At 39.8% G+C, this 18,713-nt stretch overlaps 1 protein-coding gene across 1 annotated transcript in view; it reads right to left on the reverse strand.

The window, feature by feature from the left end:
• Positions 1 to 6,471: 6,471 nt before the first annotated feature.
• Positions 6,472 to 18,713, reverse strand: part of RBM28 (RNA binding motif protein 28) — a 31,003-nt gene continuing 18,761 nt past the window's right edge. The window contains exons 14-19 of the mRNA XM_004485115.5: positions 17,355 to 17,513; positions 15,377 to 15,526; positions 14,989 to 15,063; positions 12,723 to 12,979; positions 10,940 to 11,039; positions 6,472 to 8,991 (exon numbers count right to left, since the gene is read on the reverse strand). Of these exons, the coding sequence (XP_004485172.2) occupies positions 8,857 to 8,991; positions 10,940 to 11,039; positions 12,723 to 12,979; positions 14,989 to 15,063; positions 15,377 to 15,526; positions 17,355 to 17,513 (876 nt within the window). The 3' untranslated portion in view covers positions 6,472 to 8,856. The remainder of the gene's footprint in view (positions 8,992 to 10,939; positions 11,040 to 12,722; positions 12,980 to 14,988; positions 15,064 to 15,376; positions 15,527 to 17,354; positions 17,514 to 18,713) is intronic.

The raw sequence follows: 18,713 nt of genomic DNA on the forward strand, positions 1-18,713 counted from the left end.
AGTTGTCTGGACAGAGTTGCTACTTAGGTACTGAGGACAGAATGAGCAGATGAACTGTCAGCGACTTTTAAAAAAAGGTATTGCAGGGAATATTGAGCAGAGAATTGGTTACTCTGTGAACTGGAGAGCTTAAGACTAAAGGTTCCAAGAGGTCAGCACTCACTGTGGTACTTTGACCTCCTAACTCCTCAGACCTCTGGAGGCCAAATACCTAATGAAAAGGGGATCTCAGGAGCCTTGAGATTCTGGGCACTGAATTTTTAGTTGGAAAACCTCTTTTCACGGCAAAAACATACCAAAGGGCTTTTGGAAGAATCTTGAAGGACAAATTCATATGCCCTAACTTTGTAACAGAGCTGGGGATCTCATTTCAAGGCCAGTGATGAATAATCCTTGGCACAGAAGGGCAGATTTTTTTTCCTTTATTAGAGAAGTTGTGGGTTTACAGAAAAATCAGGCATAAAATACAGGATTCCCATATGCCACCCTATCACGAACACTTTGCATTGGTGTGGGGCATTTGTTACAGTTAATGATAGTACATTTTTACAATTATACTATTAAAGGCCATGGTTTAACTTAAGAGTTCACTCTTTGTGTAGTATAATTCCATGGATATATTTTTTTAATTTTTATTCTGCTACCATATGTACAAGCTAAAATCTGGCCCCCCTCCTTTTTTTTTTTTTGGTCATTGCCCTATTTCTAGCTTCTTTCATCTGTGTCTCTTTTTGTTGCGTCATCTTGCTGCGTCAGCTCTCCATGCACACGGTGCCACTCCTGGGTGGGTTGCGCTTTTCGCGTGGGGTTGCTCTCCTTGCGGGGTGCACTCCTTGCTCGTGGGACACCCCGATGTGGCAGACACCCTGTGTGGCATGGCACTTCTTGCACGCATCAGCAATGCATGTGGGCCAGCTCACCACACGGGTCAGGAGCCTCTGGGTTTGAACCCTGGACCTCCTATATAGTAGGAGGACACTCTATCAATTGAGCCACATCCGCATCCAACATTCCCCATTTTAATCATATTCATATACATATTTCACTGCTGGAGTGTTCACAATATTGTGCTACCTTCACCACCATCCATACCAAAACTTTTCCTTCATTCCAAATAGAAACTCTATATTTTAAGCCGTCATTTCCCATTCCCTATCCCCACCCCATCCCTTGGTAACCTATATTCCAGATTATGACCCTCTTGAGTTTGCTTATTCTAATTGTTTCAAATCAGGGAGATTATACAATATTTGTCCTTCTGTGTCTGGTTTAGTTCACGCAAAATGTCTTCCCAGTTCATCCATGTTGTCGCATGTATCAGTAATTCATTCCTTCTTATGGCTGAATAATATTCCATTGTAGGTAAATAATACATTTTGTTTATCCATTCATCTGTTGACAGACATTTGGATTGCTTCCATCTTCTGGCAATTGTGAATAAGACTGCTATGTACATTGGTGTGTATATATTTGTTTGGGTTCCTGCTCTCAGTTCTTCTGAGTATATACCTAGTATCAGTATTGTTGGATCAAATGGTGATTCTATATTTAGCTTCCTGAGGAACCACCACACTGTCTGCCACAGCATCTACACCATTCTACATTCCCACCTGTAGAAATAAGTGTTCCTATTTCTCCACATCCTCCCCAACACCTGTAGTTTTCTGTTTAATAGTGGCTAGTCTAGTAGGTGTGAAATATCTCGTTGTGCTTTTGATTTGCATTCCCTAATGGCTAGTGATGTTGATGTATTTCCTCTTTGGAAAAATGTCTATTCAAGTCCTTTTGCCCATTTTTAAATTGGGTTATTTGCCTTTTTACTGTTGAGTTGTAGGATCTCTTTATATATGCTGGATATTAGACACTTATTGGATATGTGGTTACCAAGTATTTTCTCCCATTGAGGGCTGCCTTTTCATTTTCTTGACAAACTCCCTTGAAGCACAAACATTTTTAATTTTGAGAGGTCTCATTTATTTTTTCTTTCATTGCCTGTGCTTTGGGTGTAAAGTTTATGAAACTGTTGCCTACCACAAGATCTTAAAGATGTTTCATTACATTTTATTCTAGAAGTTTTATGGTCCTGGTTCTTATATTTAAGTCTTTGATCCATCTCGAGTTGATTTTTATATAGGTTGTGAGATAGGGGTCCTCTTTCATACTTTTGGATACAGATATCCAGTTCTCCCAGCACCATTTGTTGAAGAGACTATTCTGGGAAGTGGATGTGGCTCAAGTGATAGGGCCTCCACCTACCATATAGGAGGACCTGAGTTAAATCTCTGGTACCTCCTAGTGAAAAAGAAGATGAGAAAGCATGCCTACACAGAGAGCCAGTGCCCACATGGTTAGCCAGTGTCTGTGCAAGTGAGTCACACAGCAAGACGATGACATGACAAAAGAGAGACGAAGGGGAGAGTCAAGGTGAAGTGCAGCAGAGACCCAGGAACTGAAGAGGCATAATTGACAGGAAAATTCTCTCCATATCAGAGGTCCCCAGGATCGAATTCCAGTGAATTCTAGAGAAAGACAAAAAGAGAAGACCAAAAGAGAGACACAGAAGATCACAACAGTGAATGGATACAGGCAGCAAAAACAGTAGGGTGGGGGAGGGGAGGAAAAAAAAGACTATTCTGTCCCAGTTGAGTGGACCTGACAGATATGTTGGCCATTGAGTGCAGGTCTGTTTCTGAACTCTCATTTTTATTCCATTGGTTAATATATCTATCTTCTTGCCAATACCATGCTGTTTTGACCTTTCTAGCTTTATAATATGCTTTAGAGTCAGGTAGTGTGAGTCCTCCAACTTGGTTCTTTTTCAAGATGTTTTTGGCTATTTGGGGCCCCTTGTCCTTCCAAATAAGTTTGATAATTGGCTTTTTTTATTTCTTCAAGAAAGGCTGATGGGATTTTTATTGGGATTGCATTGAATCTATAAATTAACTTGCATAGAATTGACTTCTTAACAATATTAGTCTTCCTTCCCATGAACACAAAATGTCCTTCCATTTATTTAGGTCTGCTTTGATTTCTTTTAGCAATGTTGTGTAGTTTTCTGTGTACAAATCCTCTACATTCTTGGTTAAATTTATTTCTAGATATTCGATTCTTTGTGTTGCTATAGTAAGTGGAATTTTTTCTTGTTTTCCTCCATACTTTGCTTATTAGTAGTATACAGAAACACTACTGAGTTTTCACACATTGATCTTACATCCCACCACTTCGCTGAATTATTAGCTCTAGTGACTTTGTTGTAGATCTTACAGGACTTTCCATATATAGGATCAAGTCATCTGTAAATAGTGAAAGTTTAACTTCTTCCTTTCCAATTTGGATGCCTTTTTATTTCTCTTTCTTGCCTAACTGTTCTAGCAAGAACTTCTAACATAATGATGAATAATAGTGGTGACAGTGGCCATAACTGTCTGGTTCTGGATCTTAGAAGGAAAGCTTTTGTTCTTTCGCCATTGAGAATGATGTTAGCTGTGGGTTTTTCATATATGCTTTTTATCATGTTGAGGAAGCTTCCTTCTATTCCTAGTTTTATCATGTTTTTATAAAGAAAGGATGCTGAAATTTGTCAAATGCCTTTTCTGCAATCGATAGAGATGATCATGTGATTTTTCTCCTTCGATTTGTTAACATGATGTTTTACATTAATTGATTTTCTTGTGTTGAACCACCCTTAGATACCTGGGATAAAACCCACTTGATCATGGTGTAGAATTGGTTTAATGTGTTGTTGGATTCTATTGCCAATATTTTGTTGAGGTTTTTTTTTTTTCCCCCCACATCTAAATTCATTAGAGATTGGACTGTAATTTTCTTTTCTTGTAGCATCCTTCTCTGGCTTTGGTATTACGGTAATGTTGGCTTCATAGGATGAGTTAGGTAATGTCCCCTCCTCTTCAATTTTTTGGAAGAGTTTGAGCAGAATTGGTATTAGTTCTTTTTGGAATGCTTGGTTAGAATTCACCTGTGAAGCCATCCTATTCTGGGCTTTTCCTTGTTGGGAGGTTTTTGATGACTGATTCCCTTTACTTGTGACTGATTTTTTTTTTTTAAGAAGGTACCAGGGATTGAACCTAAGACTTCATACATGGAAAGCAGGTGCTCAACCACTTAGCTATACCTGCTCCCCAGGTTTGATCTGTTGAGGTCTTTTGTTTCCTCTAGAGCCAGTGTAGGGTGTTTCTGTGTTTCTGGGAATTTATCCATTTCACCTAAGTTGCCTAATTTATTGGCATACAGTTGTTCATAGTATCCTCTTATGATTCGTTTTATTTCTGTGGGGTCAGTGGTGATGCCCCTCTTGTTTCTAATTTTACTTGCATCTTCTCTTTTTAATTTGTTAGTCTAGCTAAGAGTTCATCAATTTTATTTTTCTTCTCAAAGAGCCAGCTTTTGGTTTTGTTAATTCTCTCTATTGGTACACTTTATGGTGTTGCATAGGTTTCTTACGGTATTTTCACTTTTAATATTTTTTGTCTTTCTGCTCTTCGGCCTGACTCATTTCAAATGTCTTGTCTTCAGTTCACTGAAGCTTTCTTCACCAGCTCCAATATGCTCTTGAGACTCTCCTGGGCATGTTTCCTTTCAGTTACTGTGGTTTCAATTCCAGTAATTCTGTTTGGTTTCTTTTTAGTTTTTTTCTTTCATCTCCTTGAGCATTTTTAAGATCATTTTTTAAAAGGGTTTGTATAGTATGGTCAAATTCTCACCTTCTTCATTGGCATTTTCTGTATTTTTATTTGCTTACTTTGGATGGGCCATCATTTCCTGTTTGTCTTGTACTGTTTTGTTGCACACTGTGCTTTTTTTCAGGTACTAAGGTGGGGGATTGAACCTGGGACCTCATATGTGGGAAGCCAGCACTCAACTGAGCCACCTTGGCTTCCCTGGGTTGGTTTTCCATTTGTTTTGCTTGTTGTTTTTATTTTTATTTTTTCAGGAGGCACTGGGAACCAAACCCAGGACATCCCATGTGGGAAGCAGGCGCTCAACCGCTTTGGCCACATCCACTTCCTGGACACTACATTTTAATATGTTAACTCTGGGATTTATCCCTGGATGTGTTTTTAACCAGCTGGTGATGAAAAAGATTTTCTTGAGATTTAACCCCGCCCCCCTCAGGTAGGTCTGCCCAAGGTGCAGGGTCTGCCCTGTCTTTCTGGGCCTGTCTTGTTCTGGGCTTTTTTTTGTTTTGGCATTCCCTTATTTACAGGTTTTGGTTGTCTTGCTTTTCAGGAAACAAACCTTCCACTCCTGAGTATTTGAAACCAGCAGTTCATCCCAGGACTGTCCACCTTTATAGTTTTGTGGGGTTTTTTCCAAGTAATTTTATTGACATATAGTTCACAACCCTTTAATTCTACATTTTAAGCATACAATTCAGTATTTTTTAGTATTTTTTGCTTACTTTGTTTTTTGCTCATTGTCTGCTTGTTTTTGCTTTTCTTTAAGACACCGGGAACCAAACCTTGGGAACTCCAATGTGTGAGGTGGGCACTCAACTGCTGGAGGCACAGCCACTCCCTGCTCATTTTGGTTTTGCTCATTGCCTGCTAGTTGTTTTTGCACTTTTTTTTTTTTATCGTCTGTTTTTTCTTTAGGAGACACTGGAAACTAAACCCGGGACTTCCCATGTGGGAGGTGGGTGCTCAAATTGCTTGAGCCACATCTGCCCCACTATAGATTTTTACACTTCTTTCATTATCATTATGCTTTTGCCTAGAGGGCAAATTCTGGAAGGTCACCCTGGGGAGGACTTTCTGAACTCCGTCTTTCCAAGCCACAACAGGGCCAGGGGCCCACAAACAGGGCACAGATCGGCTCCAAAGTGCCCTGTGGAAGGGGTCAGGAAGAGTGCCAAAAGCCTCTCTGATGGTTGCCCAAGGTTACGCTTTCCTGGCCTGCCCAGCAAATGCAGCAGAGGAGGCACCATTTCTAAATCTCCATTGACTGTGCCCCTGTCCATGGAGGGTTGAAACAATGGCTGCTTGCAACCTTTGTCCCAGGTGGGTAGAAGCAATAGCTGCCCTCAGAGCCTGGACCCAGCAATGCGAATTTGCTAATCAAAAGCCCTGATCAGTGATTGACTGTGCCCACCCCAGTTCCTAGGGGAGAGGATTTTTATATTCCTGTCACCAGCAGCTAGCCAGAGTCAGGACCCTGCAGTGGCCTGCAACAGGAGTGGGGGATGGGCATTGGTAGATGCGGAGGGGGAATTTACAGGTCTTTACTGGAATTTATCAGCCTCTTCCTCCTGCTCTTCTCTGGATGCTGTAGTGTTCTTCTGGCCTCCGGAGTTTCTAAATGGTTGTTTCAGATAGCTCCTGCCTGTTGAATAGTTGTTTTGTTGGAAGGACCGAGTCCTGGAGCATCCTACTTCACCATCTTCCCCGGAAGCCTCCTGAGTAGATTCTTCAAAACTACCAAGTACCCCCAAAAAGCAAAAAAAGAGCCAGCACACAATCTTGAGATTCTTTATTTAAAGTAAATATCTTTGAGCCAGAATACTGCATAATCAAAGCAGGAAAGTGCTCAGAATACTTTGCTTGTTAGTTTGTTTAACAAAGCAGTCTGTACCTTAACATTTCTATTAATTTAGAAAGCTCCTTATTTCATGAAACATCAAGTTCTGAACTGAACTAGAAGCAAGCACAATTCATGCTGAATTACTACTCCCAAGGCAAGGGATAAACGAAGCTGATGAAATCACCCATGGTAAGGTGTCCCAAAGGAAGATACCATATATGGAGTCAGACTGTGGACAAAGATGATTCACCTTCATATTACTCTTTTAAATAATAGAGCAATAACTTACCAAGCAACTGAATGCTTTAATATATTGAATTGCTAAAGCTGTAAAAGAAATATAATCTGAGTCTAAGAGAATCTAGAAAATCTATCTGAATAAAGACCAATTTATATCTATACTAAATGTTAAGATATTATCTTTAAATGTTAAAGATACTTGTATAGACTAGGAGGAAAAAATGTCTGTTGGGCAGACAGAGTTGGCCAAGGGAAAAGTGGTAACTGACAGCAGGCTGTGGATATTCTGACAGCCTTAATAAAGTATCTTACTCCTTTCATATTGTACAGACCGTCCTAGGACAAATGTGTTACTAGGATACTGCAAGAACATCTGCAACTCCCAATGCTGCACTCTCTCAAGGTGATCCCAGATTTATAGCCCGTCTTTTATTTCTCTCCAAAAGAAAGTTTAAATATTTTCACACTCTCCTTCAATCATATCTAAATTAAGAATATTTTTGAAAGGAAAAAAATAAAAGCACCTCTGAGCATTCATTGGTTATTGCAATGAAATAGCCATATGCCTAGGCCAGCAATGGCTCTGAAGAAAGCACTATCTACAGTGCTTGGACTAGGGAATCGAACACTTTGGGCTATATTTCCCATTCTTTCTTTGGCCTATTGAATCCTGTTTCTTCCTTTACTCCCTTGTTTTTTTCATTCAACTGATATTTACTCAGGACCTAATATGCGCCAGGCTCAGTACTAGGTGCTGTGTCTACAGAGGTGAATGAAAAGATAAAATCCCTTTCACAAGCATACATTTTAGCAGGGGGAGACAAACAAAAAGAAATAAAAAATACCACTTAATGATGGGGGTGAGTGGACAGGGTAGAGGGGAGGGGAAAGCAAAGTTCTCCTTTAGGTGGTCAGGGAAGAGCTCGAGGAAGAGCTGACAGCTCAGCGGAAATTTGAGTGATGAGCAAAAAATCTGAGGGAAAATCTTTCCTGGCAGAGGGAAGAGATACAAAAGCTCTGAAGTAGTAAAAAGTCAAAATAACTGAAGGGCTGTGTAGGCAAAAATGAATGAAGGGAAGAATGGACAGAGATGAGGTTGGGAGGGTGGGAGGAAAGAAGAACCTAGGGCATTGTATATTATGGGAAGGAGGAGAGATTTCAATGTGAGAGGAGAAAACCACTAAGGGTTTAAAGCAGGCCTAAGCCATCTTAGCCAGGGGACCGATCAATGAGGATCAAGTGTACGAAGAGATGAACACAGAGAATATGTGAACATAGAGAATCAGATGTTCTCTAGAAGGCCACCCATTAGGTAATGGCAGGTGAGGCTAAAACCTAGGCCATGTTACTCTGCTTATTCTACCACACCTACTATCTCTCCAGGTCCTCAGGAGGATGTGCTCTATGAGAGGAAATGCAGGTTATCAGCAGCCAGGCTAGTGTCTGTGAGCCACTGTGAACTGATCTCTAACCATCTACCCACAATTATCCACTCATTTGGCAAACAATTATCAGGTGTTGCTCCCTGCCAAGCCCCACTACCCTCCATTATTTTCCAAGTTTCTCTCTCCACCCTTAGAGATTAGGTTGGAAATAATTTTTCTCTGCTCTTTGTCAACTCTCACAGTATATAGGACTAAGTAACTGAATTAAGAGTCAGGAATGTCAAAAACCTCATAAATAATGAAGGATTAGTATACATTAGAAATGAGATGATCTGTTATTCAAAAAGCCACAAAATACCTCCTTTAGATGCTTATATATATCTTAAAAATTCAGCACTCAAGGATGTTTCATAATTATTTGCACCTGAGAAAGAATAAAAATGGACCTACAGACACAACTTTACAAAATAATTTGGATAATATACAAAAAGGATCATGTTATTTCTCTGGAATTTCTCTTTGTGGTTAAGTAACCACCCACCAGAAGAGAAACTAAATTTAGATCAGGGAGCCTTCCCACCAAGTGGCAGTACACTCAGGGATTTCTTTCCCCAAGTAAAAGATGTAAGAGGGGAACCAGCCTGGGAACTTTACCAGAAGCACACAATCCAGCTTCGTATCCAGTCTGCTGCAATCAGTTATCAAACCATTTACTCCTCTTTGCAAGAGGAGCTCCTGAAGAAGGTCCCAATAATTTCTGCTTATATTGTTCGACCAGTTGGTTGAATCGGATTTCTGTCTTATTTCCCTTAGCTTTTTTCCTCGGTACCTACAAATGAAAGAAATGAAAACACAAAGTACTGAATTTCAAGCATTAAATACTACCTTACCCTCAGGCCACCCAAAAAAGAAAATAAGTAGGTGTCCAGTGTTTTTTTCCACCAGGAAGAGGTAGACTTCCAGAGAGTGACCCTTGGAGAGAAAAACTCAGAAAGAACCATCCATTGGTAAGAAGATAGATCAGGAATGCAGAGGAGAAGAGCCCCTGTAAACACTGTACAGGTGTTTCAAAGGCCTTGCCCACTCTAGCTCCCAAACGCTGACTTTATTCTCATCAGCAGACTGGTCAGCCTAGTTTGGACATTCTCCCTTTTTTTCCCTCACCAAGAATTACCAAGAATCACTCATAGGATTTCAGAGATAGATATCTATAATGTTATGGTAGAGGTCAGAAATTCCCAGAGACAAAGCCCTTGAGTAAGATGGAAAACTAGTACTTCTTCTATCCTTCAAAGAAAGGGCCTAAGGAACAAGAAAAGAAAGATTGACCTCAAATATTCAAGAATGTAGGACAACCATTTGCTACTAAAAAGAATTAAGTCTCCTTAGAAAAATGGCTGATTCCAGAACTGGCAAAGAAATATGTAAGATGAACCTGGATTATCTTGCTGCACTAGAAAGCAAGAATTCCACCAAAGTCAAATAGAGTCATGTCAGAAGGACTCAGGCTACTTAAAGAGGCTCCTCTGGCCTAAGATAGGACAAGAAAAATGAATGCATTTCATGAAAACACATCAAGTATATAAAACCCAGGAATTTACTGGTCACCATATGAGGTTGGTAGGTCACCTCATTATTCTGAAATTGACAAAGAGAAAGAACCAAGCATTTAACCTGACCTTCCTATACAAATGGTATTTTGGGGTAATCAAAAAGTTAACAAAGGAAAATTCTTCTTTCTAGAATTCTACTGAAAAATGTAAAAGGAATGATAGAATTTAAAAATCATCATTCTGCAACCTGTCATGAAATAATGGCTCTAGGTAACAATCAACAATGGCTGCTAAAACCATTAGGTAAAATGGAGTTGGGAGACTTTGTAAATGAAGAGATAAAGTAGACAACCCCATACTACTACTGATCAATCTTAGCATCAATAAAAATAGTTAGGTAACCAGACATTACGTACCTTGCGATGTGATGCAACAGGAAGCACACAGCACCACCTATGAAATATTCTTGCCAAGAAAACTGAACTTGAATCTAATCAAGGCTCTAAATCTAACTATCAGTTTATAAGCAATATGGGGTATTAAAGGAATAAGTTAAATGATACCACAAGGAAGCAAGAATCCAAATTCAAACTGTAATTCATTTTAAAAGGCAAATAAGCTGGTTTCTCAAACAAATTAATAGCATGGATTAAAAAAGGAATAGTGGTAGTAAGGAGGGGTAGCTATTATAAAATAAAAAAAGATTTAAGAGATAAAATAACAAAATGGGACTTTGTTTTGAACCTGATTCCTACTAATAATCAACTATGAAAAAAACATTCTGTGGCAATGGGAGAAATTTTAATATGGGCTGCATATTAGTTATAAAAGACATCTTATAATTTCCTTAGATAAGACAATGGCATAATGGTTGCTTTTTTTTTTTAAAGGCCCAATTAATTAGAGATGCATTCTGAGGTATTTATATGTGAAGTGGGGTTTGCTTTAATATACTATGCAGGGGGTGGGGGAAGCATCTTGAGAAACAGGTAAAGCAAGATAATTATTGAAGCAGAGTAATGGATACATGGGGGTTCATTTTACTATTCTACTTTTATGATCATGTATCTCAACACCCTCTAAAAAGCTGCAGTTCTGTATGTAGCTGCCTTCCAGAAGCACCCCTTCCCCCACTTTTTTTCAACTAACCAAGGAACAAAAGTAGCTGCTAACCTCAGCAGAGCCTTGCCATACCCAAAGTGCCTTGTGTCCTACACAACTCACCTGCTTGGGAGATAATTTCTGTTTCTCTTGCTTCCACTGGTTTATCTGGGGCTTTGGCTTTATGGGAGGGAGAGCCTTCACTTTGCCTTTGTCCCGCAACCTGAAATTAGATGTCCAGAGGAAGTGGTCATGCTGGGTCTCTCCTCTAACTGACACCCCTGAGGTTCTCTTCAGCACAGAAGATAAAATTCTTTCTATTACACTGGCTTTTTCTAAGCACATGAAAAGTTAACTCATTCTAAAAAGGAATACTGTAAAAGACTATCCTAAGGCCTAACATTTGTATCCTTATTTAACAAATCCTAAAAATTTGTACTTCTGTATATAGCACTAATGAGTTGCCACAAACATAAACCACAAGGGAACCTCAAGGAGATGGGACACGGCTGACAGTTCTCTGGACTGGAAGAAGTTCTGCAAAAGAGAAGAACACTGGCATGAAAGCCTGTCCTAAAAGATTCCTTAGAGGGCCCCTCTGCGAAAGAGTAACATCTCTGCTGGTGTGAAGAGGTGCAGCACTAAGCACCCCTTTCATCTGAACAAATGTCACAAAGGAAAGAGCTAAGAAAAAACAACCCCACTTAGTGACAAATAAGCACATGAAAAGATGTTCAATATCATTAGTCATTAGGGAAATGAAAATCAAAACCATATGAGATTTTGGTAATGGATAGTGATTATAGTAGCACCAATATTGTAACTGTAACAAGCGCCAGTGAACTGTATACTTGAAAGTAGTTAAAATGGGAGATTTTACATTGTATATGATACCACAATAAAAAATTTTAAAACAACAGAAAACCCATAGAACTATACATCACAGAGTGAACATTAATGTAAACTATGGACTTTCGTTAATAAAATAATTATTAATATAATAATATTGGTTCATCAATTGCAATGTGCACCACGCTAATGTAAAATGTTAACAGGAAAAACTGTGTGTGGGGTAGGATATAAGAACGCTGTACTTTGTATGTAACTTTTCTAAAAACCTACAATTGCTCTAAAAAATCGAGTCTATTAAAAAACAAACAAAAAAAACTACAATGAGATACCATTGCATACTCATGAGGATAGCAAAAATTAAAAATAAAACAAACAAAATAGCGAGTGTTGGTGAGAATGTGGAGAAACCTTATGTACTGCTGGTAGGAATGCAAAAATAGTTCAGCTGCTTTGGAAAAGCATGGTGGTCCCTCAAAAAGTTAAACACAGAACTACTCAGTATTTCCACTCCTAAGTACATACCCCAAACACACACTTGTAAACAAATGTTCACAGCAGCACTATTCACAACAGCCAAAAGGTAGAGACACCCAAATGTCCATCAATGGATAAAGAGTGGAATACACACATAATAAAATATTATTCATCCTTAAAAAGGATACAGCACTATGCATGCTACAATGTGGATGAACCTCAAAAACATGCTAAGTGAAAAGTAGGATGCAAAAGGTCGCATATTATTTGATTTCACTTATATAAAATATCCAGAGTAGGTAAATCCACAGCAATAAGAAGCAAATTGGTGGTTGCCAGGGGCTAGGGGCAAGGGGAAGGAGAAATAACTGCTTAATGGGTAGGGGGTTTAATTGGGAGTGATTAAAACGTTTTAGAACTAGACAGAGCTGGTGGTTATAACACTGTAAACACACTAGATACCGCTTAAGTGTTTACTTTAAAGTGGTTAATTTTATTTGAATTTCACCTCAATTAAAAAACAAAAATGCAGCCCCACATAGAAGTCACCCATGTTCTATGCTGCCCTGCTGCACCTCACCTGATTTTGGGACCGCGGTGTGAGGGGAGAGCCAGGACCTTTCTTCTTTTCTTGCCATCAGGCAGCTCCACCTGCTCCACTTCAGCCTTGGTCTGGAACCCTGTCCAAGAGGTGGAGTCCTTCTTCCTCTTCTGCTCTGGGGAGGCTGTGCTTTGTCCCTGTGTGTGGTTTTGAGCTGCCTTCTGTTGCTGGTCTTTCCTAGGCTCTGGTTGCTCCTTCTGGGAATCACCAGTTGTAGAGTTTGATCTCACTTTTTGCTGCATAAAACAAGAGACTATCATCTAGTTTCTGGATGAGGTTTGGCTGCTAGAAACACTCAGAAGAGGCACTTTATGTGAGCATGGTGAAAGATGGGGAACTTGCCCCCACACAGTTGGAGTCTAAAGGAAAGTGAATACAAGCAGTTTACAGGTTCTGCCATAGTAACAGATGTTTACTGGATGGGGGACACAAAACAACCCTCTCTCCCACTCATCACATAAGAAACAGAGGAAAAACATATGCCCACAACTCAAAAGCCAGTAGTTTCAGAATCAATTCTGAAGCAATGACTTAAAGCAGTAAATGACTCTACATCTAGGATAACAAAGTTGCCTGAGCAATGACCTGATCTCAGGTATTCCACCCTATGGCCATTGTATGAAAGACGAATTGCTCATCTATTGGTCAGGAGCTCATGGTACACACCATAAAGACGCCAAATGTCTGGTATAGATGTAAATTAAGGTACAATATCAATGAAAGTGATTCATATGAGAGTCATGGTATCAAAAATAATGTGGTCCTGGGAAGTAGATGTGGCTCAAGCAGTTGGGCCCCTGCATACCACATGGGAGGGCCCAGGTTCAGTTCCCATTGCTTCCTAAAAATAAGCAAGACCGCAAGCTAACACACCAGGCTGGCATGCCGAGCTGATGCAGCAAGAAGACACAATGAGAAAACACAATAAGAGACACAACAAACAGGGACTGTATGTGGCTCAAGCAATTAGGCACCTCCCTTCCACATGGGAGGTCCCAGGTTTGGTTCCCGGTGCCTCCCAAAAAAAAGATGACCAGACAACAAGTGCAAACATTGAGGCGGGGGGAGCAAGAAATAAATAAAATCTTTTAAAAAAAGAAAAAAAAAAGAATAATCTGGTCCTAAATGTCCTGGGGGCAGATGGGTAAGAGAGTGTCTGTGTTGTCAATGCAGCATGTGAGGCACCTCCCATGTACTGTCTCACTAAAGCCACACTTCAGTCATGTGAGGAAGAGGTTGTTGTCAATTCCATTTTACAAACTAGAAACTGAAGTTTCACAGAGGTAATAATTTGCCAAGGAACATGAAGCAAGAAAGGGGCAAAGTCAGTCTGAACATGAGTATGACTGGTTCTCAGTCTTTGCTCGCTCCTCCAAACCATACTTGATTGAAAACAGTATTAAAACTATCAGTCAGGGAAGCGGACTTGGCCCAGTGGATAGGGCGTCCGTCTACCACATGGGAGGTCCACGGTTCAAACCTTGGGCCTCCTTGGTCTGTGTGGAGCTGGCCCACGCGCAGTGCTGATGCACACAAGGAGTGCTGTGCCACACAGGGGTGTCCCCGCGTAGGGGGGTCCCACGCGCAAGGAGTGCGCCCCGTAAGGAGAGCTGCCGAGTGTGAAAGAAAGTGCAGCCTGCCCAGGAATGGTGCCACACACAGAGAGCTGACACAACAAGGTGACACAACAAAAAGAAACACAGATTCCCGTGCCACTGACAACAACAGAAATGGACAAAGAAGAACATGCAGCAAATAGACAAAGAGAACAGACAACTGGGCGGGGGGAGAGAAAAATAAATAAAAATAAACCTTAAAAAAAAAACAACAAAAACTATCAGTCAGCATACTTCTGGAGCCATCTAAGAAGAAAAGAGAATTACAAGATCAACAGCTCAAATCTACAGGTAATTTAAAACCTTAACCATGGCTATTAATTTTGACATGTTCCATCACTAAACAATGTACAAGAGCTGCTGGTTGATAATAACATGGGTCTGCTCCTTCCTTTCCCTTCAATGGCACTATCGGAAGATGGGCCAACAGAAGAGAGGATGGCCTGGAGAACCCTGGGAACTGAAAGTAACAGGTCACCAAGAACCTAATGAGGGAACGACCTACTCCAAAGGAGCAGAACCACAAACTGAACAACATAGAAGAGTTAAATAAGAAAGAGAGAAAAGAAAGGAAAAGGAGGGGATAAAGGAAAGAAAAGGAAAGAAAAGAAAACATTTAAGTTCTGTACCAGGCTGCGCTGGATCCTTGATTCCTTCATTTTAAGTTTCCTTCGATTTTCCAAAGAGAATTCCACTATCGGTCTCTGTGTCAGAAGGAGATAGGCGTCACTGATTAGATTTCTTAACCTTATGAGTGCAAATAGCTGAATTCCCAGCTACTGCCCCCTTTCTACTAATACTAATCATTCCTCTACCTGTGGGTAAGGGGCCAGTTCTGGAAGCAGTCTCTCCAATCTAGACTTGCTTCTAATCATCTTATTACCTACTCATTCCCTCCATCAACTTGGCACCATTTAAATATCACCACTTAAATATCAGAAGATATAGGACATGAAGAAGAAAGTTTTCTACAAGTTGCCCTTGGGGGAACAGATTTCCCAGTAGGATGAGGCTCACCTTCTGAGGCCCAAAGATCTCTGGATTGTTGTTGATGTGGCGTAGGGCTGTCAGGGCATGCTCATGCTCCTGGAACTCTGCAAAGGCATAGCCCAGGGATTGACCCTTAATTTTCCCATGAACTCCTTTAAGATCTCGCATCACCCTACACTATGAAGAGAAAAACAATCAGTAATTATAGAATGAAAGGCCTTCCCTGACATGAACTGCTGCATCAGATTTAATAAGAAACTGAATCTTCATCTGCACACCATTTTAAGAACTGTACTGGAAAACACTTATGAGCACTCATCTCAGAATACACTTATGAAGGACACAAAACAGATGAAATCAACATTTTCTTGTTAAGAGTTTACAAACTAAACTACATATCAACAGAGACCGATAAATAGGCATATATTTCCTAGGGGGGGGAATTACAATAGGTAACTTTTCAGAATACATACAAGCTGAGATATATGGTAGTTTAGGTTATACAACAAATTATCTCTGAGGATGGAGTACTGTCTATATATCTCAAAAGTGAAGAAATCCTTCAGAGAGGAAATTATTGAACAAGGGAAGGAAGGAGGTCTGATGGCTCTAGATAAGAAAGACATTTCAGGCACAGGGAAAAGCCAATACAACATATGGTCAAGAAATACAGTGAAAGGTTTCACATCTCTTCGCTTTCAACTCAGATTTCTCTACAGTGATATTCTCCCCTAAACCCTTAAAGTCCAACATAACTGGCATCCTGAGGCAAAGTCATGGTAGGATATTTTGGGGAAAATGATCATTTGCATACTATGGCTCCTAGAAGTTGTAGTTCCCATGTAAGGGAGAAGCCTAAGTACTGGAGACATGGATGTTACATTAAATACATGTCAAATATCTACTCTGTGCCTAGAACTGTGTCATGTACTGGAGGCCAATCAAGAGACAGGTTCCTGGTGAGACGATTAAACTTACAAATATGAAATAATCAGAGAAAATTCAATTATAATGCAAACATTGTAAAATACACATACATTTCTCTAAATCATGACAGGTCTTAAATGTGCACTTAGTATTAATACTGTAGATGTTCATGTGAGCAATTACACAACTGACCCTAAGCCAGTAACACTGTGGGTAGTTTTACTAAGTAGGAGTAGAGTCTGATATATGCTGATGTAATCACATTCTCTTGTGTAATGCCCCAGATACCAATATCATTATTTTGAAGAGGATTTCAGGGATTAGGAAAAGTTTATGGTGTTGAAACAGAGGAAAGCTGACCTACAATATTGGCTATATCACTTTTTCAATAAAAACTGATTGAGAGATTACTATGTGCAGGTACTATGCCAAGGATTGGGAACACTGAGATAATACCTCCCCTTACAGAGTTCACTCTAGTTGGGAAAAATGACTGAGAGACAATTACAGGATGGTTTCATGTTAAGTGCTGCAACAGAGGTATGCAAAGGGCATTGGGAGGGCCAATGAGAGGTTTCTATACCCATACAATGCCTAAACAAGTCTTAGCGTGAAACCAGCATTTTTCTAACACAACTGCTGAAGATCTGTGGGCTCCCTGCTCTCACCACAGGGCACTGATGAGTCTTTCTATAGGGGAAGAGTCTAATTGGTAGTAAAATGCTCTTCAAAAGAGCAAAGCACACATTATTTTCTCTGCAAGAAAATTAACATTACAGCACCTCGTCTAACGCTGAGCACACAGCAGGCATTCAATAAATGCTTACTAAATTAATTCATGAAGGGCAGAGAGTTCCTCACATTCTGCTGCAATTTGATCAGATGTGAAAGGAAGTTCTTATAAGAAAAAAACATGAAAACTGCCAAACTCAGTGTTTCATACTGACAGTGTGTTCAAAGAAAACCTACTATCAGTATGCTGGTACTATCGGCACAGCTGGCATCAAAGGCTGAAATAAACATTTGCTCTGACTCAGGACGAACTCAAAAGTTTCAGGTGGGCAGAACCAACTCTCACCTCCTTGAGGCGCATGCCTTTCTCCCCTCTAGTGGCATTCAGCAGCAGTTTTCTGAGCTGTTTGTCATCAACAGCCTTTGGGAGATTGTGCAGGCAGAGCCTGGTTCGGGAGACAAAGATATTCTGATCCTTGAGTTTCTGATGCTTCAGTAGCTCAAACTGAAAGAATAACAAATAGTTAGTAGAACAAGCCACCCTTTAGAAAGGGAGGTTCATCATTCTCCAAAAGGAAAGAACCACAACCCCTATCTAATAACCACACATATAGAGAAAGGAGGGAAATCACCCACTTTGCAATCTTACAATGTCCAGCATGGGGAAGAAAGATTCAGGGAGGCAAGATGGCAGATAGGTAGTAAGATCATGGGCTCTGGAATCAGGCTTGAATTAGAAATCCAGCCTAACTGAAGAAGTTAAATGAAAATTTTTAAGCCTCAATTTTTTTCATCTATAAAATGAAACTATAGATCAAAAACTGTAACAGAAAATTACATAAAATATATACATATAATACCAACCTCTCAGCACTGATGTGAGGCTTAAATGAAAATATACATAAACTCTCTACCTCAAAACCTGACCCAGAGCAAATAATAAACAGTATGGTTAACTTTTAACCCAGTTCTTATCCACCTACCAATTCAAGCCAATTACTAGTTCTTCCATAAGGAAATGGAATTTATTTAAAGAATATTTGATAGAATATTGTCCTGTCTCAACTCTGCCACCTTGAGGCAAAGGACAGTCCATGGCTACAGAAAGTATTTTGTTCCTTAACTACGATGCCACAAAATACCAGTCCAGAGGCAAACTATCTCTGAAAGGATGACATTCTCCTAATTTGTTTTTCAGAAGAGTTTTAAATGAATTTTTTTTCTTCTATCAAGTCTTATTTCTGATACTTCTTATTTGCTAAATGTACCAACAAATCACAAAATACACAAATTTTCTGGAAATGAACATCAAAGGAAAATCTGAAGAGGCTATTATGCCTAAGTTCAACAGGAAAATATGTCCCTGCTATGAATTTATATGTATATTTACAGTCTAGTGAGCTTTTTGCTAGTAAAATTATTTCTAAGAGAAAATTTGAGAGTACTAATCTAAAATCTGTGACATGGAAAAAAGATACACTGCCTATTGCTGTGATTATCTTCTCATTTTTGCTCCTAGGTTTGCACTTTAAAGTACCATAGCTAATTCTGCTAATACAGTAGGCATCTTTACTACTGCAGGGTAGCATAGCTTTTTGAAAGTAAGCTACATGGGCAAAATAAAAATTACTGGAAGGGAGTGGATGTGGCTCAAGCAATTGAGCATCTACCTCCCACATGGGAAGTCCGAGGTTCGGTTCCCAGT

Source organism: Dasypus novemcinctus, chromosome 5 (genome assembly GCF_030445035.2).
Source record: "Dasypus novemcinctus isolate mDasNov1 chromosome 5, mDasNov1.1.hap2, whole genome shotgun sequence".
In the NCBI taxonomy this organism is placed as follows: domain Eukaryota; kingdom Metazoa; phylum Chordata; class Mammalia; order Cingulata; family Dasypodidae; genus Dasypus; species Dasypus novemcinctus.